General features: G+C 47.2%; 1 protein-coding gene across 3 annotated transcripts in view; it reads right to left on the bottom strand.

Annotated features, from left to right (window-relative positions):
* Positions 1-27,067, bottom strand: part of ELK3 (ETS transcription factor ELK3) — a 68,944-nt gene that overhangs the window by 26,326 nt on the left and 15,551 nt on the right. For all 3 annotated transcript variants that reach the window (XM_055394755.2, XM_088837125.1, XM_055394754.2), the window contains exon 2: positions 14,510-14,718. In XM_055394755.2, coding sequence (XP_055250730.2) covers positions 14,510-14,716 — 207 coding nt within the window. In that variant the 5' untranslated portion in view covers positions 14,717-14,718. The remainder of the gene's footprint in view (positions 1-14,509; positions 14,719-27,067) is intronic.

Here is a 27,067-nt window from a genome sequence, read left to right as displayed (position 1 = left end):
CTCCGAGGTTGCTACTCAAGTCAGCCTGCCAGGACCACAGGCTCTGCGTTCCAGAGAAGCCTCAGGACAACTGTGGCGAGCCTGGGAAAACCAGGACCTTGCTCCAGAAGCCAGCGCATGGCTAATGCCTCCTGAGGTTGGCCGGCCCTTCCGAGGCTGATCTGTAACTACAGATGGAGCTGCCCCTGCCCACCCTCAGGGTAGAGGAGGTACCCGCTTTGAGGGGACACCCTGCAGGAGGCACTGGGGACCCAGCGGTCCCACCACAGCAGGATGTACCCCAGAAGCCCACATTGCAGGCAGATTCTTTATCGTCTGAGCCACCAGGGAAGCCAACTCCCACTCAGTTCAGTTCAGTTGCTCAGTTGTGTCCGACTCTCTGAGACCCCATGAATCACAGCACGCCAGTCCTCCCTGTCCATCACCAACTCCTGGAGTTCACTCAAACTCATGTCCACAGAGTCGGTGATGCCATCTAGCCATCTCATTCTCTGTCGTCCCCTTCTCCTCCCGCCCCCAACCTTTCCCAGCATCAGAGTCTTTTCCAGTGAGTCACTCGTCGCATGAGGTGGCCAAAGTATTGCAGTTTCAGCTTTAGCATCAGTCCTTCCAATGAACACCCAGGATAACAGGAAGCTGATGTCCATAGACACGGCCTGGTTATGGCCCCCTCTGAGCAGCAAAAGGGCTCAGAGGGAGGACGGAGAGCACCCAACTTGCAAGGAGCGGTGCTCTTGCAAGCAGACGGGCCCAGAGCCTGGATGGGCCAGACGCGCAGTGCAGCCAGCGCAGGGACGAACTGCCCCGGGGTGTGAATCCCAGCTTCACTACTCACTAGGACCTTGAAAAGGTGCTGAAACTTTGCCCGCTTCCGTTTGCTCGCCTCAATTCAATGAATTGGAATACGTTTAATATAAAACGTTGATATCCTCAGAGCAACATTTTTACATGAATTTAGGCAAATGAATTTTAAACTATCTTCAAAACAAAAGGATGGTAGTTATCTGAAAATCATACAGACGAATCCAAGATGTCACAAGAAGATGTATTAGATAGCTGCTTTCCCCCAACTAGATGTCTAGTTCATTCCTAAAAGGGAAATAAAAACATCTCACAGGGCAGTTTGTTCTAAAAGGCCAATGTATGTCAGTGCCTCACTTGGAGAAGTCTTTAACTCATGAGCTCTAACCCGGTGGAATTTCGCCCAGCAAGCAATGATCTAATTGAATAGCATCCTCATTATATCACACTGTCTTCTCATTTTATTCTGCCTTCAAGTAATCAAAATTCCTTATATGGGTACCTTGGCATGCAGTCACAGAGGGCTCACACAGTGTCTCACGGGACCCTCGCAACACTCTGAAACCCATTTCACAGATAAGGAATCTGGGGCTCAGAGCTGAGTACACAACCTAGTAAGCAGCAAAGGGGAGTCTCCAGGCCCCTGGCTTCGCAGCCAACACCCGCTCTTCAGCTCCTCGTCTTGGGTTTCCATCCAGACCATGGTCTGACTCACTCCTTCCCGACACAGAAACTGACTGTCCTTTCTCCAAAATCAGAACAAGTACTCACTGTAGGAGTCATGCTCCAAGTTCCTCCTCCATAACAAGCAAACACTGAAGATGCATTTGTATGAAAAGCTCCTTGCTCGGCTCTGAGGAACAGCAAAGGAAGGGAACCTGGCCTCCATCCTCATCCTCGGAGCATCTGCCAGCTACTCGGACGGTAGTGGCAGTCCCTGCCCCCTCTCGCCCCTGCCGCCTGAACCCGAGGGGACACAGTGGTTGGCTAGCCATACTGGACTCTGCTGGGAACCTGTTATGGGCAGGCTCACCGCACACCGTCTGCCCTAGAGCAGCTATGAAAGGGCTCCTGAGACCCAACCCATGAGTCTGAACTGCCTCCCCTGGGGCAGTCTGCCCCCTCGGTCATGAGTTGAACAGAGCTTTCCTGCCACCCATAAAGTCCACATCCACTCAGAACCTCAGGATGAGACCTTATCTGGACAGAGGGTCTTTCACATGTAGTCCAGCTAAGGACATCAGGATGGGATCGTCCTGGAGCTACGTGGGCACTGAACTCTGTGACCAATGTCCCTACAAGAAAAGGAAAGATCCAGAGACACACAAGGAGGAAGGCCGGGGAAAGGATTGGAGGATACAGCTACAAGTTAGGAAGCAAGGATTTCCAGGGGCCCCAGAAGCTGGAAACGGCAAGGAAGGAGGTTCCCCTAAGGCCTTCGGAGGGAGGTGCTGCTGACACCCCAGCTTCACAATTCTGACCTCCACAACTTGTAGGGAATACACTTCTATTGTTTTGAGCCACCAACTTGTGTGCTAATTTGTCACAGCAGCCCAAGGAAACATCCTCTCCTATCTTAATGTCTCTGTCCAGCAGGGTGGAGAGACCTGGCCTTTCCTTTCTGAGAGCTCAGCCGGCCTTCGGGCCATCACGGTGCCGAAGGCACACGGTCGGGTGCAGCCTGGGCCGCCCTGGGTGCACTGTGGAAGCCCGGAGCGCACCCTGCACACAAGCGCACACACATCCACCCCCCCTTGCAACTTCTAAGAATAATGCGCTGCCAATAAAGGGCTCCAACTCTGTCTCGGAGCTGACTGACTCCCGGGGGAGGTTTCCATGTGGTTTGGGATGAGATCTCTTTACTCTCTGGCACTGTTAAGCTGTCGGGCAAACTGCCCTTCCAAATCCTCCTGGCACTGCTGCTCAAGAAACTTGCTGCCCCACTGGGTGGGGGGGAGCCAGACCTCGTGACATTAAGGGCATCCTCCCACCCCCTCTGGGCTCGCAGCTGCTCCTCATTGGACAGGGAGTCTTGTCTCCCACTGGCCCCCTTTCAACACTCAAGGGTATTTTTATTAAAAGACCTCTGGAGTGTTAATAAAATAAAGTGTAGAACTGCTCCCCTCTTTCCCCCGTGGGTGGGGGAGTTGTTGGCAGTGACCTCGCTTCAAGCAGCCGCCGCCAGCACTAGCATGTGGCTGGAGTGGGCAGGGGTCGGGGACCACAGGTGGTCCAGGAGCATCTTCTCGTCTCATTCTGGCTTTGCCACTGATTTTCCTGAAACTTCGCTTCCCCTCTCGGGTCTTCACGTGGTAAATGAGGGTCAGGTAGGGTAGGAGGGGATGTTAGGTCCCTTCCAGCGCTGACATTCCAAGAGAGTGGATTTCCCTCAATGCTTCGCTTGCCTTGGTGCTCGCTCATCGTTCCCTCCATCCCGTGTTCATGCGGTCCCCGCTCCCAAGTGGCTCTGGTAAAAGAACCTGCCTGCCAACGCAGAAGATGTGGGTTCGATCCCTGGGTCAGGAAGATCCCCTGGAGGAGGAAGTGGCAACCCACTCCAGTGTTCTTGCCTGGAGAATCCCACGGACAGAGGAGCCTGGTGGGCTCCAGTCCATGGGGTTGCATAGTCAGATACAACTGAGCACAGCACCGTGCTGTAGATGCTGGGAGTACTAAGGAAGGCCAGCTCCCAGTCAGTGAGGCAGAGCACAGAGCAGAGGAGGCATCGCCAAGTGTCCATGTCAGCGGGAGGAGGTGACGCAGACAGGAGCTAGAGGATGACCGGCAGGAGAGGCAGAGGGGGAGTGCAGGCACATGTGAGGTCCGGACAAGGGGATGGGGCGGTGGAGCAAGGCAGTCGGGCTGAGGCCAGATTGAGCAGAGAGCTTGGAACCTTTCCTGAAGGTCATAAGGAGCCAGGCAGGTGCACAAGTAGAGGGGTGCCATGCTCTGATCTGGCCTTTTTTAATAGGTAAGTTTTTTGTTTTTAATGTTTGCGCCAGGTGGCCTGTGGGAGCTTAGTTCCCTGACTGGGGATCAAACCTACGCCCCCTATATTGGAAGTGCGAAATTTGGACCACCAGGGAAGTCCCCGATCTGGCATTCTTTCGGAAGCATCATCTGGACACAAAGAAAGGGAGGGTGTTCTGGGGTGTCCAGAACCACCACCTCATGTTTTCAGCAGGCTCAGAGGACACTGCCAGCAGTTCTTCCGTTGTCATTTCAAACAACAAACACTGGAGGCGGTGTCCCTCTCCCTGCCTGTCCTGGGGCGACCATCATCAATATCAGGAATACCGGATTCAAGCTTGAGTTCTTGGCCCTGCAGCTGTGTGACCCTCCAGCTTTATAGTCCTGAGCATGGGCCTTGGGGTTGAGACTCCTAGGTAGAAAGCTCTGTGGCTCACCAGTCGTTTCATCTTGAATCTGTTACCTAACCTCTCTGAGATTCAGTATCCCCATCTCTAAAATGGGCCCACTGCCGACAGAGCCGCTGGGCATTTCACATGCAGGGAAATGAGTTTCTAAACAGGGCCCAGCTCAAAACAGAGGCTCCATACATGTGAGCTTTCCCTGTTCTGTCACAAATGTGGGGTAGGAACTGAGATAAACTGTCGCCGGAGCCCAAAGGAGATGGGAAGGAGGCGGCTCAGGGGAGCAGCTGGGCCCGGTGGGTGGGTGGTGGGCGGTGTGATGTGAGCATTAGGGGTTTTGTCAGTTTATCTCCACAACCACTCAATTTTCCTGCCACGAGAAGCCCAGAATCAGGAGGGCTCATGCCGGCAAGCTGGTGTGGGCTTGGGCAACGGGCTGACGTCAGTGGATTTGGCCAGGCTGCCAAGCGCTGCAGCCTCGTCAGCACAGTGTTGAAGTGACTCCCAAGATCCGGGTGTTTCTTAGCAACGGCCCTATTTGGGGGAACACTGAGTGCCAAAGGGGAAGCTGGCTTGGAGGTTTGTGCAAGACAGGCGGCACCCTTAATCAACCCTCAGGGTCCCCCCAGCAGGTTGGTTCCCTCACGCCAGCTGCTCCCTCCCGGGGTAATGGGGGCCAGGCTGGAAGCCCTCCACGAGACCATCAGCTACCTCACAGGTTTCCGGGCAGCATCCCAGCCCAAAGCTTGCAGAGAGGGCCCTGGTCATCCCTGCGGCCCCCAGGCAAAGCCCAGTTGCCATCTGTTGTACTTTTAACCATCCAAGCGGCTGACGGGACACGAAAGAAAAAAAAGACACCCAACGAAACACGCCCAGCCCTTAATATTCGGACCCAGGGCTGAGCACACAGGACCATCTGAAACACGAAAGACCCCCAAACAGAGTCCAAGATAGACGAATCTTCTGTGAAATTTCACAACCCACAAAGGTGTTCCAGAAAGTGTCAGGACACAAATGTGTGCTGGACGTTTGTTCTTTCTCCACTCTGATAGACAATATGTCACATAATCTTCACAAAATTTATTTGGAGGAATTAAAGAATTCCACCCAGGCCAGGCTTCTTGGTGCAGGCAGTTGGGTTCAGATATGTATTATTAATACAAACATTTTCCTGTCGTGATTGCACACCCAATTTAAAATGAATTAGCCAATTAAGAAGGTGATGCATTCTGCTTCCAGGAATACGTTGCCAGTGACTCTGTCTTGACTGTTCTCCCCTAAAAACCCTTCCAATTAAAGTTAAGACCGTTCGGTACATCGTGAGGCTAAGCCAGGAGGTTGCTGTGGAGACAGGAGGCGTTTTCATCAGATCACTATTTCAATCTCCTGATGAGAAGGGAGCTGGCAGAGCTCTCAGCCTCCCCCTGGGACGAGTGTTCACTGCCAACAACAACAAGGACAAAAAGCTCTGTTGGACAGAAAAGGATGAAAGATCGTGTAAGCTTCCAGATCTCCTTCTACAGCTACACAGAGAGTCATGGCTTGGGCTTCCTCAAGCAGAAGCCAGTTGGCGGGTGCATGCAAGAGGCAGACGCCACCCTGTCCCTTCTCTCCCCGTCGCTCTTGGTCAGTTCTAAATGGGGGCATGCAAATCTGATGCGGAAGGTGTGACGGTGCCAGCTCGGCCAGCAGACAGCAATCAACTGGTACCAGTTAGCACAAAGATCAGGGCTGTCAGGTCAGACTGAGACACCACCGATGTCCCGAAGTCGGAGGAAACACAGGTGTTTATTTCTAAAATGCACACCTGACCACGGCACTCTCTCGCTGACAGCCCTGCACTGGGTCTCCGCTGCCCTCGCCATCAAGTTCAACCCCAGCTCACTCTTGCCATCTCATCCCTCCCTCATTCCCTAAATAAACGCTCAGACTCTTCCACACCTCCTGGTCTTTGCACATGCTGGTCCCTTCCTCAGTATACCCTTTCCCTACTTTTGTCAGCCTGGTAAATGTGTTCTTACTCCTCAAGACCTGGGTCAGATGTCTGGACCTCTGGCAGCTTTGTCTCTGTCTTTACAGGCTTCTCTGATGGCTCAGACGGTAAAGAATCCACCTGCAATGCAGGAGACCTGGGTTCAATCCCTGGGTTGAGAAGATCCCCTGGGGAAGGGCATGGCAACCCATTCCAGTATTCCTGCCTGGAAAATTCCAAGGACAGAGGAATTGTGGGCTACAGTGCATGGGGTTTCTAAGAGCTGGATGTGACTAACACTTGACTGCAAGGTAGATGCTAGAATCATGACCAAGCCAGCACGTTGCTATCATATCTGGTTTTTGTGTTTTTCTCCCTGAGCAGCTGCTAAACCACTCAAGGGCAGCGGGTATGTTTTCAAAGGAATGGTCTAACCATAGAAGAAAAGGCAGAGGTGAGAGAAAGCAGCCATGCCAACTTGAGAAGGATGTACAGGCATATCTCAGAGATATCACAGGTCTGGTTTCCCAGATCACCGTCAATAAAGTGACCATCACACTAAAGCAACAATTGCAATAAAGTGAGACACAATTCTTTTGGTTTCACAGTCCATATAAAAGCTGTATTTATACTATACTGTAGTCTGTTAAGTGTGCAATAGCATTATATCTGAAAAAACAACATATATACCTTTAAAATACTTTAATGATTAAAACAAATGCTAACCATCATCTGAGCAAGTCAATCTTATTGAAATAGTAACACCAAAGATCACTGATCACAGATCACTATGACAAATGTAAAACTAATAAAAATGTCTGAAATACCGTGAGAATTACCAGACTCATTCAACACAGGGTTGCCACAAACTTTCAATTCATAAAGAAGTGAAGTTTCTGTAAAGTGCAATAAAACAAGGTATGCCTGGATAATTAGAAACCACCCAGAAGTTGATCATGAAGCCAGTAAATGCTGTGAATCCCTGGGGTTCCCCATTCCCCTCACACTTAGGCCCATGGGTGCCAGCAGCAATCAGGGCCAGAGACAGGTGTGTTCCGGGTACAGACACTTCTCTTCCCCACCCCAGGACAAGAGATTTTAAAACTAAGTCTGCCTGATGTTCTTGCCTGGAGAATCCTAGGCATGGCAGAGCCTAGTGGGCTGCCGTCTATGGGGTTGCACAGAGTCGGACATGACTGAAGCGACTTAGCAGAGGCTGCCTGATGTTATTAAGAGCTGCTAAACTATTTAATAAATAAAATCTCTGTAAGAGATCCTTATGTCTACATCAGGCTGTAGAAGTACCTTCTGGAAGACTCAGTTTAAACCTAAGAAGAGAAAAAACCCTACCCCCAAAATGTAAGCCATCAGAACTACTGATACAATGAACCAGTCCACCTCTAAGGCTCATAGCAAGACAGCAAAACAAGTTGTTTGGTAGGAAATGACAGTGAAATGCCCAGGCATGAACTGAACATCCCATTTAGGTCTCTGTCCACTCTGGTGTCTGCCCTTCATGGGCTCAGACACAGGTGTCCTCTCATGACCTGTGTGTTTCCAACCTGGGATTCAGAGCATTGAGTCACTTCTTGAACAGCTGCTGGGTGGTTCTAATTATATAGGCATACCTTCTTTTACTACGTTTTGTAGATACTGTCTTTTTTACAAATCCAGGATTGGGGCCTTTGGGATCAGTAGGTTTTTCTTCTAATCTGTGCCTTGTATTAAAGTCCTGTGTTCTTTCAGGGCATGGAACCCCTGCATTTCCACAGACTCTGAAACCCTCTAAGGCAGGGCTCATCTTCATGGCCTTTGTTCCACCCTGAGGACCCAGCACAGTGCCTGGTCTACGGTGAGCACACTATGATGTTCCGTTCACAGTCTAGTTTCACACCTGCAGTTGAATCGAGCTGCTGTACATGTCACAGGAACAAGGATCCTTTAGGATTTGATGAATCAAACCATAATCTCCAAAGCTCTCCTTTGGTGTGTAACTGTGAAAATCTAATGCAAGCCCAGGAGTTTCAGAAATCACATACATCATATGGGTTGAAGTGTGCTCCCAAAAAGGGAGGGGAAAGCCTAGTCACAGGACCTGTGGATGTGACTTCACAGAGGTGAGTGAGTTAAGATGCAGGATTGAGGGTGGACTCTAATTCAATACACCTAGTGTCCTTTTAAGGCGGAAACTTGGACACAGGGAGCAACGCCATGGGATGACAGAGGCAGAGACTGGAGCTACAAGTCAAGGAACGCTGAGGACTGACGACCACCACCAGAAGCTGGGAAGAGGTGAGGAAGGACTCCACCCCGAGTCTCAGAATATGGTCCTGCTGACACCCTGGCTTCAGCTTCGAACCCCCAGAACTGTAGAACAAATAAATATCTGCAGTTTTAAGCCCGCCACTTAGTGGCAAATTGTTACAGGAGCCCTATATAATTACTACAATAACCGAAAGGCAGTAACTTTCTTCTAACACATATTTAGCGTCACCTTTCATGATAGAAGTGATCTGAATCTGGGTGGAGGCCACTTCACTATGTTCCCGTTTGCTCATTCATTTGCTTCCAACACTCACTGAGCCCCGGACATGTGCCGGACCCTGTGCAGAGCACCAGCGTGACGAACGTGGGTGAGCCCGGAAGGAGCCCGTGGTGTCGACGGCTCTGTGAAGAGCCACAAAGCAAACACCTGCACCGCCAGGAAGGAAGTCTTAAAACACAGATAAGAGAGATGACGGGCATTTATATCGTGTGTCCTTACCAGGTGCTGATCAAACCAGCCAATCCTAAAGGAAGTCAACCCTCAATACCCACTGGAAGGACTGATGCGGAAACGCCAGTATTTTGGCCACCTGAGGCGAACAACCGACTCACTGGAAAAGACCCCGATGCTGGGAAAGATTGAGGGCAGGAGAAGGGGACAACAGAGGATGAGAAGGTTGGCCTCACTGACTCAATGGACATGAGTCTGAGCAAGTGCCAGGAGATGGTGAAGGACAGGGAAGCCTGGGGTGCTGTAGTCCAGGGGGTCGCAAAGAGTCAGACACGATGGAACAACTGAACATCCAGGTGCTGAGCACCTGAGCACACGGTCACACGGACTCCTCACACATTCCAGGGAGGAAGGTGCTTTTCGGTGCCCGCTTCCCCATCAGGGGTCCAAGACACAGGGATGGAGACACAGTAGGAGTCTACCAGGATGGCCCTGACCACAAAGGGAGCACGAGGAGGGGGAGGCTGGCCCCACCAGGGGAAGCATGGGGAAGTGTCTGGTTAGGAGGGGCGGGAAGTGTCATTTAAATAAGAAAGCATCTTTGAAAGCTTAATTTTCAAATCAGCCAAAACAGATATTAAAAAGCACCACAGGGACTTCCCTGGTGGTCTAGGTGGTTAAGAATCTACGTTCCAATGCAGGGGAGACAGGCTCAATCCCTGGTCGCGGAACTAAGATGTCACATGCTGAGGGGAAACTAAGTCTGCACACCACAACTAGAGGGCACGTGCAGCAACAGAGATCCACGTGTCACAACTAAGAGCCAACAGAGCCAAAAATAAATACATAAATATTAAAAAAAAAACAGCACAAAGCATTTCTCAGCATGAGTAAGAAGAGCTGTAACACCCAGGACATGCACGATCCCCCCACCCTACCCTGGTGTGTGCTGGTGCAGGACACTGGCACAAAAGTCCTAACCTTCTTCTTGGCACCTGCCTGAATCTTTCAAATAGGTGCTTGGGGAACTAGCCTCTGCTTTATTATTGTGGCTGAACACTTGGCAGCACTGAACACGCTTGGGTTCTGTTCTCAGCCCTGTTGTTGCTGTTCATTTGCTCAGTTGTGTCCGACTCTTTGCGACCCCATGAACCACAGCATGCCAGGCTTCCCTGTCCTTCACCAACTCCTGGAGCTTGCTCAAACTCCTGTCCATCCAGTCAGTGATGCCATCCAACCATCTCATCCTCTGTCATCCCCTTCTCTTCCTGCCTTCAATCTTTCCCAACATCAGGGCCTTTTCTAATGAGTCAGCTCTTCGCATTAGGTGGCCAAAGTATTAGAGCTTCAGCTTCAGCCATCAGTCCTTTTAATGAATATTCAGGACTGATTTCCTTTAGGATTGACTGGTTTGATGTTCTTGCAGTCCAAGGGACTCTCAAGTCTTCTCCAACACCACAGTTCAAAGGAATCAATTCTTCAGTGCTCAGCCTTATTTATGGTCCAATTCTCACATCCATACATGTCTATTGGAAAAACCATAGCTCTGACTAGACGGATGTTTGTCGGCAAAGAAATGTCTCTGCTTTTTAATACACTGTCTAGGTTTGTCATGGCTTTTCTTCCAAGGAGCAAGCAGCTTTTAATTTCATGGCTGCAGTCACCATCTGGAGTGATTTTGGAGCCCAAAAAAATAAAGTCTGTTACTTTTTCCATTGTTTCCTCATCTATTTGCCATGAAGTGATGGGACCGGATACCATGACCTTCATTTTTTGAATGTTGAGTTTTAAGCCAGCTTTTTCACTGTCCTCTTTCACCTTCATCAAGAGGCTCAGCCCTAACCATGTGTTAACTTAGCTAATCCCTACCACAATCCTATGACATAGTCTCTACTTTTATACCCGTTTTACAGAAAAGAAAGTTGAGGCCAGGAGAAATCAGGTAAAGGACTTAGTCATGGAACTGGATTTAAATCCAAACCATGTCGCCCAGAGTTAATGCTATTTTTGTAGTTCTCACTGTGATAATATGCCCGGCGGGGGTGTGGGGGTGGGGACGGACTTGAGGGCATCCTGAGGAACAAGGTTAATCCTTGTTCTTTAATAGAGCCTCAGCCCCAACCTGGTACCATTAGCCCATACATTGTTCTTTGATGTCTTCCGCAAAGTTCTGCATACATTTTCCACTTTTTCCCTCTGCCCATTTCTAAATATTATTAGAATGGGTTAAAAACGTAACATGTAGCACATAACAACAATAATATCCTCATGCCTGCTGACTCTGGCAGGAAAACTTGCCTATTAGGACAAATCAAAGGATGTCCAGTTTCAACGGTGGAGAGACGCTAGCTGGCAGAGAAGAGGAAAGACAACAGGAACAAAGCAGCAGCTGACAAGGCGCGGAGTCACCTAACGCATGCCATTAGTTCTAGGCAAGTGTCAGGGGGAAGCGGGGGAGCGGGGCCATTAGTTCTGGGCAAGTGTCGGGGGAAGCGGGGAGCGGGGACGAGGAGGAAGGGGGCTGAGGAAGGCACTGAAAGGCGGACAGGGTCACAGGAGGGCTGGGTGGCGGCGAGAAGCACACGCAGCGCAGGATGGGGCACGGCAAGGGTGCCATGTGGTCAGGGGTTCCACATCCACAAAGACCTTAATGAATCTACCCCCCAGGTGAGAGATCAGATCATGTAAGACTGCCATTTTTGTGGATCAAAAATAGATATTGGCAATTTCATACCATTCAACTTATACACAGAGTCGTAGAGTCACACTGACAAAACTGAAAAAAGTGTTCATCACAAAATGTAAAATACAGCTTTGTAACCTTCTTTCATCTCCTCTCCCGCTTTCTTCCCCCTTCTGTTCTTTCTCTCCCCTCACTCTCTCAGGCTCCCTTCTCTCTTCTTCATCTCCTCCCCATCTCCCCCCTCCTTCTCTTTTCACTTAAAACTATAGTGTCTGGTGTCAGGACTCCCCTCGAGGTCCAGTGATTAAGAATCCACCTTCCAATGCAGGGGTCATGGGTTCGATCACTGGTCAGGGAACTAAAAGCCCAGATGCCTCAGGGCAACTAAGCCTGCTTGGTGCAACTACCAAACCCACGCACCACAACTAAAGAAGCCTACATGCCATGATGAAGATCCAGCACGGCCAAAATAAATAACCTAAAATTTTTTTAAAATTACATTAAAAAACCAACAACCCTTTATTCGGTGTCTAATGACCATTGCAGGTCTCAAGAGAAAGATTCAAACGGCCGAGCGCACACACAAGCATATGGTGTACGTGTTCCCAAGAAGGGTATCTTCTCTCGGTGGCTGAGCCTGCATGACACCTGGACAAGAGCCATGCTGGCCCTCACTGTCAGCGCTAGCTGGCAGCACGAAGGTCACATGGCCAGACCTTAGCTCAGCCCAGCAGGAGAGGAAAGGGACACCGGGGGTGAGCAGGCCACATTGGCCACTCGGACCCAGGGTGCTTGATAAAAAACAAAAATGTCTAAGGCTGTGATACCTTTTGTGTTGTCTGATTGCCTACCTGGAAATCAGGTGCTCAGAGGCACAGGAAACAAATGGTTCAGAAGGCAGGGCATGTGCCTTCTGGTCAGGAACGTGGGCGCCCTGGCTCTACCGCTCTCTGGCTGCAGGACTGAGGGCAAGGTTTCCCATCAAAGGCCCACGTCCTTACCTGTAAAGGAAGAGACGCCCGCAGGACAGTCTCAGGGGGTGTGGAGACCAGGCAGTACAAAATATGCTGGGTGACTGTGGAATCTGAAATTGCTTTCCCCAGAGATTTAAAAACCTGCCCAAGGGAGATCAGATGTAGACTGAACTGCATGACTTGGCCTGTCTCTTGGGGAAGTCACCTTAAGCCTCTGATCTCTCTTTGGGCTGAAATCCCACAGTCCTCCGTCCCAATGCCTGGGCCATGTGAAAAAGGGGAAACCGAGCCACAGACACCGAACCCCTTTTCTGTGACACCTTTATTTAAAACTATAAAATCACTTTTTTTTTTTGTCACTCTCAAAGTCATGCTCTTAGGCATGCTGCCAGCCAGCAAGATGACAGTTTTCCTTCAGAGGGCCCCAATTCTCATTGTGTGACTTAGAACCTAGGAAAAAGGCAAAACAATCAACCATCTGTGAGGCTTTCAGACAGTGCAATTTGTGAGAAGTGCTTTTTACATCTTGGAAGGACTCTGCATTAAGCCGGCATTAATTAATTGCTACATTAAAGGGAAGCACCTCTAACATTTCAATGACATAATCATATGCAATTACGATCATATAAAGGAACACTTTATAATTAACGATGCCTCCACTTCCTGAAATGTGTAATCCTTCTGTCTTGAATTCCAAAGAGGTTGCCAGGAGGAAGGCACTAAAGATAGTTCAGGAACTAATATTTAAATCAGTTTTTAATTTACCTTTCAACATGAATAGTAAAACCGGAACAAAAGCTTACCCTTATTAGGACTCCAAATCTTTGTCTATGAGGCTAAATATTCAGCAACAATAGCTCCACACAGAAATGGTCAACAATTACAGGTCTGAAATGATTACCCCTCAAGAGCAATAATTTTGCACCAGCAGGCACATCAATTGCTTTTCCAGAAACGCATTACAGCTCACTCCGACTGTCCAGGCTTTGGAAACTATGCTGTGTTATCATTAATAAAGCACTCTGACTTATTTCCGGGACTTAAACATGAGAATGGTTTTGCTTTTAATTAGGGAGGTTTCCCATGAAGTCACGATCCCCGAGTACTAAGCATTGTTCTAAGTGTTCCACATGTGCTGGCTTGTTTAGTTCTACACAGCAGTCCTGAGCCCACACTATTTGAGCCCCATTTTATAAATGAGGACAGCAGGCACCCAAATGTTAAATAGCTTGCCCCAGGTACCATCCCCTCCCCACACTGGAAAACCCTGTTTGAGTGAATCACAAACCAGACAGGATAAACAGACTTTCTCGATTGTCACATTCACTCTGTCACTCTACCTATGACGGAGGCCCCAGAACCTCCCTGCATCTAATTTCTGTTGTGAGCAAATTTTTGCAGCAACCACAGAAGAAAATGCAGAGGCAACAAAATCTGACCCACGGTAACACCTAACGGGTGGACCTCCCTGGTGGCTGAACTCGCCAGCCAATGCAGGAGGATGCAGGTTCAATCCCTGGGAAAGATCCCTTAGAGAAGGAAATGACAACCCACTCCAGTATTCTTGCGTGGGAAATCCCATGGACAAAGGAGCCTGGCAGGCTATATTCCATGGGGTCGAGAAAGAGTTGGACGCAACTTATGAGACTAAACAACAAAAACACCACCACCTAAAAGGGCTGCCAGAAAAAACGTCCCTATAGCACAGCCCTTCTTAAACAGCAACCAAACTTGCATCAACAGCCACTATTCGATGCCTTTCACGGCACACTCCCTGGGGAAGGAAATGGCAACCCACTCCAATATTCCTGCCTGGAAAATCCCATGGCCAGAGGAGCCTGGTGGGCTACTACTGCACTGGGTCGCAAAGAGCTGGCTATGCCTGAGCATGCGCGTGCGCACACACACTGTACACTATTTTCCGCTGTCTCAGTGGACTGTGAGGGCGGCTTCCTCCCCGTGCCAGCCTCCCGAATGGCAAAGCTTTACCTTGTCATAATAGTATCGCAGGGCTCTGCTCAGCTTGTCATAATTCATGTTTGTTTTGTTTTTCCGGAGTCCCCACAGCTTGGCCACTTCTTCTGCTTTGAGGAGCTTGAATTCACCATCGTTGGAAGTCCAGCAGATCAGGTGCTCATGTTTCTGGTCCAGCAGTAACTGCAACAGGAACTGCCACAGCGTGATTGCACTCTCCATACCTGGGGAGGGAGGGCCGCGTCAGTGCAGCTGCCAAGCCTGGGGAGGGGGCGGGGGGCACTCGGGTGGACACCTCTGCACCGCCCCCTACCCCAGCGAACCTCAAGTGACTTTCGTGTCCATCCCAACCGGCCACTCTGAATCATATCTGGCTGCATGTCTGCACAGCAGCCACGATTCAGAAATACAGGGAAGCCCTGTGACCCTGGTATTCACCACACACAACCCCACAGGTGACAGGGTTACACTGGGAATGATATGAAAAAAAATGATTAACGGACTGCCCCTTCCTAGAAACAGTCCCATACAAACGATTGCCCATACAATGCACATGGTGTCTGTACCCATTCATCCTATCAGCTCCGTCGCTGGTCAGCCTCTAGGCTGTTACCTGGATGAAACACTCGAGCCACCAAGTGCGGTTACGTAGGGGCCGGGGGTATCCCAATAGGTGTGACTGTGTGAGGAGCTTCTCGAAGAAGGGACTGTGTTAGGTTACTTTCTGTATTCCCAGTGCTCTGATAACCCAGCCCAATGCCCGACTGATATATGCTTAAAGACCTGAGAAATCAGTTACTGCTACTTAAAGAGTTGGTCTCTTTCTCAGGCACTTGTCACGCTGCAAATAGAAACACCTTTTGTGGGGCTTCCCTGGTGGTCTTAGATTCTGTGCTGCCAGTGCAGGAGGCCTGGGTTCGATCCCTGGTCAGGGAACTAGCTCTCACACGCCACAGCTAAGAGTTCGCATGCCACAACTAAAGATTCCACATGTGGTAAATAAGACCCCACACAGCCCCCCCCAAAAAAGCCCACCATTGTCACAAGCACAGAGATGGGAAATGCATTCTTTTCTTCACTATGAGAAGGAAGCCTATAAAATGTTATCTTTTCCCCTTGACTCTGTTGATGACTTTGTAAGTGCTGTTTCTTCTGACTCAAATGCTGTTCCTCAGCTTTGGAGCTTGGAGAAATCCTACTCATCCATCACTACCCAGTTCATATGGGACCTTCTCAAGGAAATTTTTTCCCACTCTCCCAGGCAGTTCCCAACTTCAGACATTTAAAGACTTTCATGGCAATCGGTACTGATTGTAAAAATAACAACCACAATGCCCATTTGTCTCATCAACAATTGCACATTAGGAAAGGAGAGGCAGTTAGGCTGGTCTCAAGAGCTTCATCATAGCTCAACCCTCATGACTGGACATGTGAAGTGTCCTGGGTTTTGATCTGGGAAAGAGGCTGGAATGAGGAAGTCCAGGATGACCAGAGGGTGGAAAACTGGCTTCTGGCACAGACAGAAGCTTCAAAGGCCAGTTGTGAGGTGGGGACAAAGCCAGAGAGAGGTGGGGATCATGCCGTGATGCAAAGAGGGAACACTGAAGCCCCAGGAGGCAGCCAGGGTGACGGGAACAAGGGAGCGGGAGACCCAGAAGCCAGAGTAACAGCCTTAGGGAGGCTTATCTGGACCAATAGTTTTGTCAACTCCACACCTCCTCTCCTGCATTTCTCTTAAAGGGGCAGCTTTCAGACTGACGAATCATTTTTCTCCCTTTCCACATGGGGATCCACGTGAAAAATACCTAGCTTTCCAATAAGTATTTATTTCCTTATTTCCTTTCACATGTTCAGCCAAAAGAACACATTTTACTGTTTCTCTGAGCAACATGGGTTTCTCAGTTAAAGAGAAACAGAATAGTAATGTTCTTCAAATACCCATAGAGTACTTTTTATTTATGGCTCTTTAAAGGAGATACTCTTTTCAGAAATCAATCTTCACCACAATGGCCACTCAGTCCATAAGACAATAAATCACTTCCTTGTTGGATCAAAAACAGCCTTTTGTATCTCATGAGTCTCGTAAACACAACCATGGTGATATACACGCAACAGCCCGCCAGCTGCAACTCCAAATATGAGCTTCTGATTATTTGAGGACGGACCACAACTTTCTCTCCATCATTGACACTAAGAATCGCTAACAGTTGTCTCAAATTCTTCAGTTGTTTTCTCACCCAAACCCTTCAGACAGTAAGCTTTCAAATATCTCTAAAATTTTAAAGTGGATGCTCGGAGGAACCTGCTCCAAAGGGTAGAAGGCTGCCAGTGGGTTTGGAGGTCTGGATGGAAGGGATTCCTGGGTCGGTGGCTCTAGGCACTCACACCTTCCCCACCTCTGATAAGAGCCCTCACGTTCCAGATGGAGCAGGAGGACAATGTAAACATCTCCACGTGTTTCACACTTAGTGCTTCTACCAACCAGGACTCCCTGGAGCTTCTTGTGCTTCCTGGAATCCCTTTCCATGGCCTTCCAACCCTGTGTATTGGAGCCACGTGCCCCAGGCATAAACGATGAGGACCTACTGTACAGTAGACCGGATAAATGTTCTCAATCTTTCACTCCTCCCTTTCAAGTGACCATGCAGCAGTGCCCCAGACGGGTAGAGTACTTTCCCCCCATCCCACTGATATTTGGGGATGGCCACGTTATTTGAACTGGCCAATGGAATGATGAGCAGAAATGACAATGTGCCCTTTCTCAGCTGAGGTCTAAGAGGCTTCCTATGTTTGCACTTTTCCTCTTGTGTTCCTGTTACTACTGTGAAGCTATGGCGCAAAAATGAGACATGTGGAGCCAATCTGAGCTCGACCCAAAGCCTGGAGCCAAGTCCCACAAATCATGGTCTGAAGCAGTGTCCCCGAAGCCAACCAGTGAGAAAAATAAATGTTGCTGTATACCAGTGACTCTCGGGCTGTTTGTTATGCAGTATCATAGCAGCAAGAGCTGACTATTACAATGTCTTAGCCTAAAAAACCTCTTTGCTGGGGTACGATATCTTTACACTGTAAACTTACATTCACAATCACGAGGCGTGTCTAGGCATGAAAAAGGATATTGTGCAGGGGGATTGGCCAATCCTGTCTTTACTCTGAGGGTTACAAGTGGGTCACATAAACGACCATGGGTGCTATGGCACGGCCTACAGCAAAGGGAAAAGGAGGAAAGAAAAGGGAGATATAATAGAGGAAAGTGCAAAGGCAGAGGAGCAAAGGGTAAGGACAAGAACACCCTCACAGGGCCCTGCCAGATTTCTAGAACTGATGAACTGGGCCAAGGCGGGGCACAAGCTGAGCACCGGGAATGACAGAGCTGCCCCGCGCACACACACTCAGAGCTGTGGTGAGGCTGGATGGGCCGAGGCACGCCCCCTTCCTCCCCGGCACTCTCCCACACGGAGGTGTCGCAGCCAGGCTACCACTGAGTGTGGGAGGACGCCTCAGAGGGTTGATGTGAGTAACAGGGCTACACTGGGGGCGACTAAGCCGCCGAGCCACTCCTGCCTACAGCACGACAAACCCGCCTCTGACAGCCCCATCCTCCTTCTCCAGCCCTTCAGCCACTCCTGCACGCCGGTGGATCTGCCAGCTTCAGTGAGTGTGCAGTCACACAAGTCTGTACTGTGAGAAATCCAGCCACACATTACTCAGAGATGAGTCTCAAAAATATTTCCCCACGAGCTTATCACATCTACAAACATCTGCCACCCTCCTCTACACTTGGCAGAAGTCATGCTGGGAGACAGTGGGCCCCCCCGCCCCCGGCCACTCTGGACTCCACCCTTCCCACCCTCTCTGGTGGTGGAAATGGCTGAGTGTCTGCAGGGCAGTGGGAACACAGTAGGGGATGGGGTGGACGGTCAGCAACTGATCTCACCACTGTGGTTCCCACCACTAAGATACTCAGCGTTTCCTTGATTTTAGTTCCAACCTTAGTAATTATGATTAAGTGTCATCATTTACACAATTGTTTTCACGTACAGTCATGCTTCACACCTCTGCCAGCTACAAACTTTGCCCCCTCAAGGACACTGGCAAAGAAAAGAGTCTAACACATGACTGGGGAACACACTCTCCCCCCAACCACCAACACATATTAGCAAATTCATCAAAATTAATACATCTCCCACCAAAAAAAAATTATTTTTAGTGTTTTTTTTTAAAATTAATTCCTTGATGCCTAGAATCCTTAATAAAGTCCTATGTCTTAACATGAAGGTACAATCAAGTCCATTGTACCTGGCTGCCATTATGAAGAATGTAATTCAGGCAGCATTCTGTGGCTCTTAATAAATAAAAAGTTCAAGAAAGTACTGATACTTGAGATTTATGTTTGATACATTATTATACCAGCAAGGGTCTGCTTTAACTTAATATGTTTCATCAGCCTAGTCTCATTTAGCTGACTTCCCACAATTCTCCACTTAAAATATGTAGAAAACATGAAAGAAATGCTATAATTTTCTTTAACAAAAATTTCCCAAATCAAACTTTCAGCTGAGTAGAAAATGTTACTCTTTTTTCCCCCCTAGGCCTTATTTTGAATGGAGAAAATTTTATCAGGTAGGGTAATGCCATTCTTTTTCCAAGAGTCGATAAAATTTAATGTTTAATATGAACACATGATCCTTAGAAATCTTAAAATCTCATAAAATAATTTGATAGCTGCAAAATCATTGACTGATGGTTTTTAAATTATTTTTAATTTCACAGACAGCACATGATTCTATTCTTATTTTTCCTCTTTTTTCAAGGTTAAATTTTTATTGATTGAAAGATTCTTTAAATTTTACAGTGCTCATAATGCCATGCTTAATGTGAACATTAAGCTCTGCACTTTTATGTTTAGGAGGATCCACTGTGCATCACTGCTCTTACAGGAAGAGGGGGCCCCCCACATCAGGTACTCTCTGTACCATCCCTGACTGCATCGCAACCCTGCCGCCCACTGCAGATGGCTTCTCTCTCAGCACTTCTACTGGAACTAACCCAAGGCCACGGTCACAGCAGCTGACAAGGCCTCTTCCAGGCCTCTCCAGAGAACAGAGCTACCTGCTATTTGCCCCAGCTGTTCCTTCTCCTTTGCAATTTATAGCCTAGATATTGCCACAGTGGAGGATAGTCAGATCATTTAAAACAGTTTGTCAAATGTGAATAACACACATCGCTCCTTTGGAAGGAGCAGGAGGCAAAAAATTAATAGGTCCTCATGTGGGCAAATCATCTTCACTAAATATCTTATTATAGTCCCCCTTCAATATTAAGAAGAAAAATGGATATAAGTGCCTCAAGGTTTACAGTTCTTATACAACCAGCTGATCGCTCCCACCCTGTGCAAATTAACAATTAATCTTACATATGACACATGATACTTGGCTGAGAGACAAACAACACAGAAGTTATGGTCATGTAAGTTATTTTGAGTAAGATGTGTTTATACAATTATACCCTACAAAGAGGAGAGAGACTCAATTCTCTCTCCACCTTTTTCAATTTGAGTATCCATTTTATGCCAAGACACTCTCTGGGTATTTGGGACACCTCAGAGACAAAGGAGATGAAGACCTCTGTCTCCATGAATCTTACATTCTGATGGGAGAAGACAGGCCATAAACAGCAAACATATGACTATTAAAACACAATATTTTGGAAAAACAGTGCTACAAGGAAAGGCAAGCAGAGCAGGTTAAGGGGGTGGGAGCCTGGGGTGTGTGAGCAGAAGGTCATGGAAGGCTTCATCGAGAAGCTAAGAGCTGAGAAATACCTTTGTTAAAAAATGATTTTCAAAATGGGTAAAATCGTGGCTCTCCTACAGATATAAAATGAAGACATGTTAAAGATTTTATTTCACTAATTAGTCAACTAGGGAACTTGGCAGGTGTTCTAACAAGTTCAAAAAAGAATCTGAATAATAAAGGCATTTATAAATTAGGACTATTGAAATGAATGCACAAACAGGGGTGAGAGAGGAGTCAACTGAACTCTGCAAGATAGGAGAGAATTTGCATACCTATAGACAATAATTATTTTTGCTATCAGCTATCTCTAATTAATAGATTGTAAAATACCTTCCATAAAACCAGAATCACATCCTCCAGAGATTAGAGTCTAGACAAAGGACAGTTTTTTGTGGAAGCATAATTATTTTCTACAACTTGCAGATGAGAGGGTGAACTGCTTCTGTCTACGTAGAAGGCTACACAGTGAGGAAGAGCAAGTTCAGAGCCAGACTATCTGGGTTCAAATCTAAGTACCAGTCCTATTTGGCTGTGGGACTTTGGTTAAGTTACTTAACCTTTCTGTGCCTCAGTGACCTCATAAGGAAGATGGAGATGATGATGATAAAAGTATCTCCCTTACAGGGCTGTTGCAAGGATTACAGGAGTTACTAAGAATGCACTTGAACTACACTTGGCACGTAGTGTTATTCCAAAGTTTACTATTATTTTTTAAGCAACAGAGAAACTTCTTCATAGATCATGTTGTGAGGTATTTGGCCTTCACCTAGCTCAAAGGCATCATTTAGATACTATATCCACCTTGGTTCTTTGTTCCTTAGGCAATGATCCCACAATAGGCATTGAAATCCAGGAAGAATCTTCAGCTCTTTGGGGACTGTTGTTTTTAAGATGACCTAGAATATGTTTATGTGGGTTTTTTATCATCAAAAGATGAAAAAACATCAACAGATACACACTACTATATATAAAATAAATAACAAAGACCTACTATGTAGCACAGGGAACCATATTCACTGTCTTGTAATAATCTATAATGGAAAAGAATCTGAAAAAGAATATATACATAATGAATCACATTGTGTACCAGGAACTAACACAACATTGTTAATCAACAATATGTCAATATTTTTACAAGCCAAAAAACAGATTTTTAAAACTTCTGGCAGAAAACTCAGATCCCTGAATACGTATCTGTTGCCTTCAGCTTAAGAAACACTGGTGTAAAATGCTTGTCCTGAAGCTTTCAAGTTGTTTCTCTAGCAAAGACAGCCCTTGGGTGCTCACACCTCCCTTGGGACTAGTTCTGCCCTGATCTATCTTGTGCCCCTGGAGCAGGGAAGGGAGTTAAGGAGACAAGAATCATTGGCTCCAAAAGAGATAGAAGAAGGGCCCTAAAACGATGACCCAAGGGACAGCCATGATGACACTGCTTGTGAAGTTGGAGCCCAACTAGGGAGCAGTCCCCGGGCTGCTCACAGTGGAGGTGGACGAAGCATGAAGAGCTTGTCCATGCACAGAGAGGGAGGGAGGGACATTCAGGCAGACGGAGCAGTCACTATCCACCCTCATTCTGTGTGTGTTTTCAACTCTTTTTGTCTTCAAAGAACCAAATCATATACTTGATTCACTCCTTAATCTGGAGGGAGTCTCAAAGAGAAGGATATTATAGACTGAATACACTGATCACTTTCGTCACCAATGGTGCCTCCCTCTGCCCACTTTGTCAAATAAAGGAATGAGTAAGACTGAGGTTAGTACAGGCCTCAGTGCCTTAACCACGGTTACCCTGCCTCCCACCAAGAGCAAGGAACTCGCATCAGGATCAGGACTGGGAGCAGGCTACTGGAGAAGGCTTGCTAGAGGAGTGAGCTTGAGCAGAGCCTTGAACAGAAGGGTGAGCAAAATCTGAAAAGGGTGACAGGATTTGATCAAAGCCCCTCCTTCAAAAGCTTCAAGCTAGAGTTCTGTTCAGAGGATGCGCCTGTAATTTCTCCCAGTTCCTTGTTAACATTTAGCTTCTGTTGGGTCATAAGAACCAGATTCTGGTACAGATTTATAATTCATGGAGTTGTGTCATCAGGAGAAAGTCTTGCCATAGGAGAGCGTTTGAAGTTCTAGGGGGTGGAAGGCAAGAAAAGAACACTCTTTCACCTTCAAAAAGAAAAGGGTAAGAGGAGAAAGTAAGAGTACATCATGAGGAACACTGGGCTGGAAGAAGCACAACTGGAATCAAGATTGCCGGGAGAAATATCAATAACCTCAGACATGCAGATGACACCACCCTTATGGCAGAAAGTGAAGAGGAACTGAAGAGCCTCTTGATGAAAGTGACAGAGGAGAGTGAAAAAGCTGGCTTAAAACTCAACATTCAGAAAACTAAGATCATAGCATCTGGTCCCATCACTTCATGGCAAATAGATGGGGAAACAATGGAAACAGTGACAGAGTTTATTTTGGGGGGGCTCCAAAATCACTGCAGATGGTGACTGCGGTCATGAAATTAAAAGACGTTTGCCCCTTAGAAGAAAAGTTATGACCAACCTAGACAGCACATTAAAAAGCAGAGACATTACTTTGCCAACAAAGGTCCATCTATTCAAAGCTATGGTTTTTCCAGTAGTCATGTATGGATGTGAGAGTTGGACTATAAGGAAAGCTGAGCACCGAAGAACTGATGCTTTTGAACTGTGGTGTTGGAGAAGACTCTTGAGAGTCCCTTGGACAGCAAGGAGATCCAACCAGTCCATCCTAAAGGAAATCAGTCCTGAATATTCATTGGAAGGACTGATGCTGAAGCTGAAACTCCAATACTTTGGCCATCTGATGTGAAAAATTGACTCATCTGAAAAGACCCTGATGCTGGGAAAGATTGAAGGCAGGAGGAGAAGGGTATTGACAAGAGGATGAGATGGCTGGATGGCATCACCGATTCAATGGACATGAGTTTGAGTAAACTCCAGGAATTGGTGATGGACAGGGAGGCCTGGCATGCTGCAGTCCATGGGGTCGCAAAGAGTTGGACATGACTGAACTGAACTAAAGAGGAGAGAGGCAGAAGTTCTGCACCATGGGCAGGGCAGGGGTGGAAGCAGTCAGTGATGGCTAAAGCCCAAAGCAAGAATCAGTGTAGAGGCCTGGATGAGACGGCCATGTAACCTGCCCAGAAACAACCTCCAACTCATGCCTGGAAAACAAAGTCCACCCAAGACCCATAGGTACAAACCAGTGGTTACCAATAGGGAGGGGCAAGGAGGAAGGGATAAGATAGGACCACAGTCTGCTGTGCATAAAATAAATAAGCATGGGGCGGAGACAAGATGGTGGAGTAGAAGGACATGAGCCTACTCCCTCCCATGGAAACACCAGAGTCGCAACTAACAGCCGAGCAACGGTCAGGAAAAGAAATGAGCCACGGGGATGGATTGTACAGCACCGGGAATATAGCCAATATTTCATAGTAACTACAAATGGAGTTTAACCTATAAAACGTTTAATCACTCTGCTGTACACTGGAAACTAATGCTGTAAATCAACTATACCTCAAGCGAAATAATAGCTAAGTCCATCAGTAGCAGAGGTTGCTGTGCTCCTTCAAACACCACCAAGCCTCCAGCAGCGGCCAGGCTGCCAGGAGACTCAGTCCCAACCCATGACCACCAGCACCACCTTGTCACCCTGCACCAGAGGGCTCCTGGTGAAGCTAATGCCTCAGGACCATCACTTTGCACAAGTCTAGGGGCTCTAGTGATTTTGTATTTATAATTTGTGGGGTCTGTACAAAGAGGATTTCTGCAAATTGTTTTAAGCTTCAGCACCACCCCTCCCAAAATCTAGTTTCCGGCCCCCTCCCCTTCTCAGGCTGCCTCCTCCTGAGAAGCTGTGCTCCTCTTCTTAATGGCAGTCATTCTGCCGCAAGGTGGCGCCAGACATCCTAATGTGAGACAGAGCCGCTCAGAATCTGTACGCAAAGCCTGAGGTTTCTGCTTCTATTCTTAGAAGCTGAAATACCCACTTATTTGCTCTTCTTCCTATCTGTGGCAACCTAACACTTCTCTCTGCATGTTTCTAGTTTCATTTTTTATAGCTACCCTGAGTTGGAGTTTAGAGGGTTCAGAAAAATTGTCTTTGTAAAGCTTATATACTGTGGGAACTACAGAACTTTTGGCCAACTTAGGAAAAAACAGTTAGAAATGAGAGAGCCCAAGGAAAGGAGAAAAACTCCTGCGAAAGAAATAAAGTAGGTGTTCAGCAAGTTCACATCTTTTTACTTGTTAAAACTTGCACAGTTACAGAAGTCAGGATGAAACTTGAACACACAGTACCAAAAATTCTCTGAATTTCAATTCCTCTGCCCAGAATATCTACTAAGTGTTTCTGTAGAGAAATGTCAGAAACCATTCCATTAAAACAAAAACAAAACCTGTACTTAAGGCAGGGAATTGGAAAACAACAATTTGTACTATTTGAGGTCAGCAGTAACTTGGCACAGAATAATTTTAGGGCATTAAATCAATAAGGATTAATATTTGATAACTGAGCAACACAAATGGAAGTCTTTTTTATATTATTTTTGAGAAGGTGAAACTAAGATTATTGACATGTATTTTCAAAAGACAGTTTAATTCTTGTCAACCACTGTATGTAAAAAAAAATGTTAATCTGTGAGGCTAAATTCCTGTCCCTCGAGGCTCTTTTTATTTATTAAAAATGTTTATATTCTCATTCATTCTGTGACTATCGGCAGATTGTCCGTGCTTTAAAGAACAGTGTGTGTGAGCTAAGTCCCTTCAGTCACGTACAACTCTTTATGACCCTATGGACTGTAGCCCACCAGGCTCCTCTGTCTATGGGATTCTCCTACCAAGAATACTGGAGTAGGTTGCCGTGCCCTCCTCCAGGGGATCTCTCCGACCCAAGGATAGAACCCAGGTCTCCTGTATTGACACTAGCACCACCTAGGAAGGCCCCTTAAAGAACAGAGTGAGAAAGAAAAGAGGGAAAGCAGCCATCGCTCAGCCTTTTTTTTTTTTTTTTAAATACCTTTTGCAGTTCACAACGTTTTTCAAATCATTCTGAGGACAGAGAAAGATTTTTTTGGGAAAGTCACTGATAGCCACTATAATACCACCACCTGTTTACTGTGCATATAATCCACTCCTCTTTCCTTCTGAAACTCTGTGTTGTCTGTGGCTATATGGGAAGCAGCTCAGTTGGTTTGTTGGTGACTTTTATAGGGTAAATTTACTTTGGAAAAGTAAATGGATGGCTACATTAACTCCAGCTGGGAAAGTAGGTTCCAGCCATTCTACTTTCTGCCACATCTGTATATTTAGGCCATGTCCCACCATTCCCCACCCCACCCATCCCACCACTGCACATCCAGTCCTAGCTCACCCCACATTTTCAGACTAGGCCCACATGCAGATAAGAAAGGGCCTATTCTCACTCTAGGTTGCCTGGCATGGATAGATACTAAATTTGGCAACATCTCCAAACTTCCTAATATTCCTGGTACTGAGTTTGTTCTTCCTGTGCCAGAAGAGGAAGTGGTGATCAATCCACAGGGTTTAAAAATAAATAAAATAACTGGCTGTCCCAGAAGCACCCACCTATTTCTCTGTACCCGAAAGAAACAAATGGGTCGATCTGAATGAGATGGTGTATAGAAAAAGCTCAGCACAGTGCCCTGTACACTGTGAGCCTTCCCCAGGACTTAGATGCTACCTGCATCTGTGCCTTCTGTGAAGCCTTGAACAAGCCTCCCACCGATGGAGCTATTTCTTGTTGGCCATCAGATCCCCTGGAGAAGGAGATGGCAACCCAGTCCAGTATTCTTGCCTGAGAAATGCCATGGACAGAGGCGCCTGGTGGGCTACAGTCCATGGGTCACAAGAGAGTTGGACATGACTGAGCAACTGAACAATGACGATCACTACATCAGCGTCATCCAGCAATTCCAGCACAGCACCTGGTAAACAATGGGAATTCAATAAAAAAGTATCATGAATCTCAATTTCTTTCCCTTTAAGATAGGGACTATAATATCTGACTTCAGAGACTCTTCTATCACCTGCTAAAGAGCCCAGACATAGAAGAATTTTATTTTTCTCCTTTTTTCTTGGGAGAAAGATGGACTTACCAACTTCTCTGGCATCTCCCCACATGGTTTACAATCAGGTAGTCACACAAATAGTGTATGATCTGTAGTCCTCCACATACATACACATCTCCATTTAATTTCTTCTTTGAAAACATCAGACACAATTTTATTGGGCAGTTAAGGGAACACAAGCCTGCTAGATCAAAGCGGCCAACTGGTCACCCAGCCCTCCCAAAATGGGGCTGTAGTTCATTACAGCCGATCGGTTAACCACATCTACCTCCCCTGTATATCAACATGCCCAAAAAAACAGACTCAGAAGTCCTGGGCACTGAAGAGAAAATCTTTTCAGGTAACCAACGGTATTAAAAAACCAGACCACAACTTGAAAGATAAGCAGGGCTATAAAAAATCAGAGGTTCCTACAACCTGGGACACTCCCCAGGTCCCCCCCATAGAGTCTCACAAAGCCCAGGCTCTGCTGACAATGCCTTTTCTTTAAACAGATGAACTGCTCCTTCCCAGCCAGTTTTGGACTAAAACTCGAACCTTCACTTTCTTTGCAGTTGTTTTTGTTGTCTGCGTTGTTTTCGAGGATCTTAATTCTGGCTTGAAGCACATCTCCCTCCAGCTCTCATACTTGGTAACATTCAGCTTCCTCTTCTTCTGCAG

Source organism: Moschus berezovskii, chromosome 6 (genome assembly GCF_049115385.1).
Source record: "Moschus berezovskii isolate FMDL1 chromosome 6, NW_MosBer_1.0, whole genome shotgun sequence".
NCBI lineage: Eukaryota > Metazoa > Chordata > Mammalia > Artiodactyla > Moschidae > Moschus > Moschus berezovskii.
This window is presented reverse-complemented; position numbering and strand designations above follow the sequence as displayed.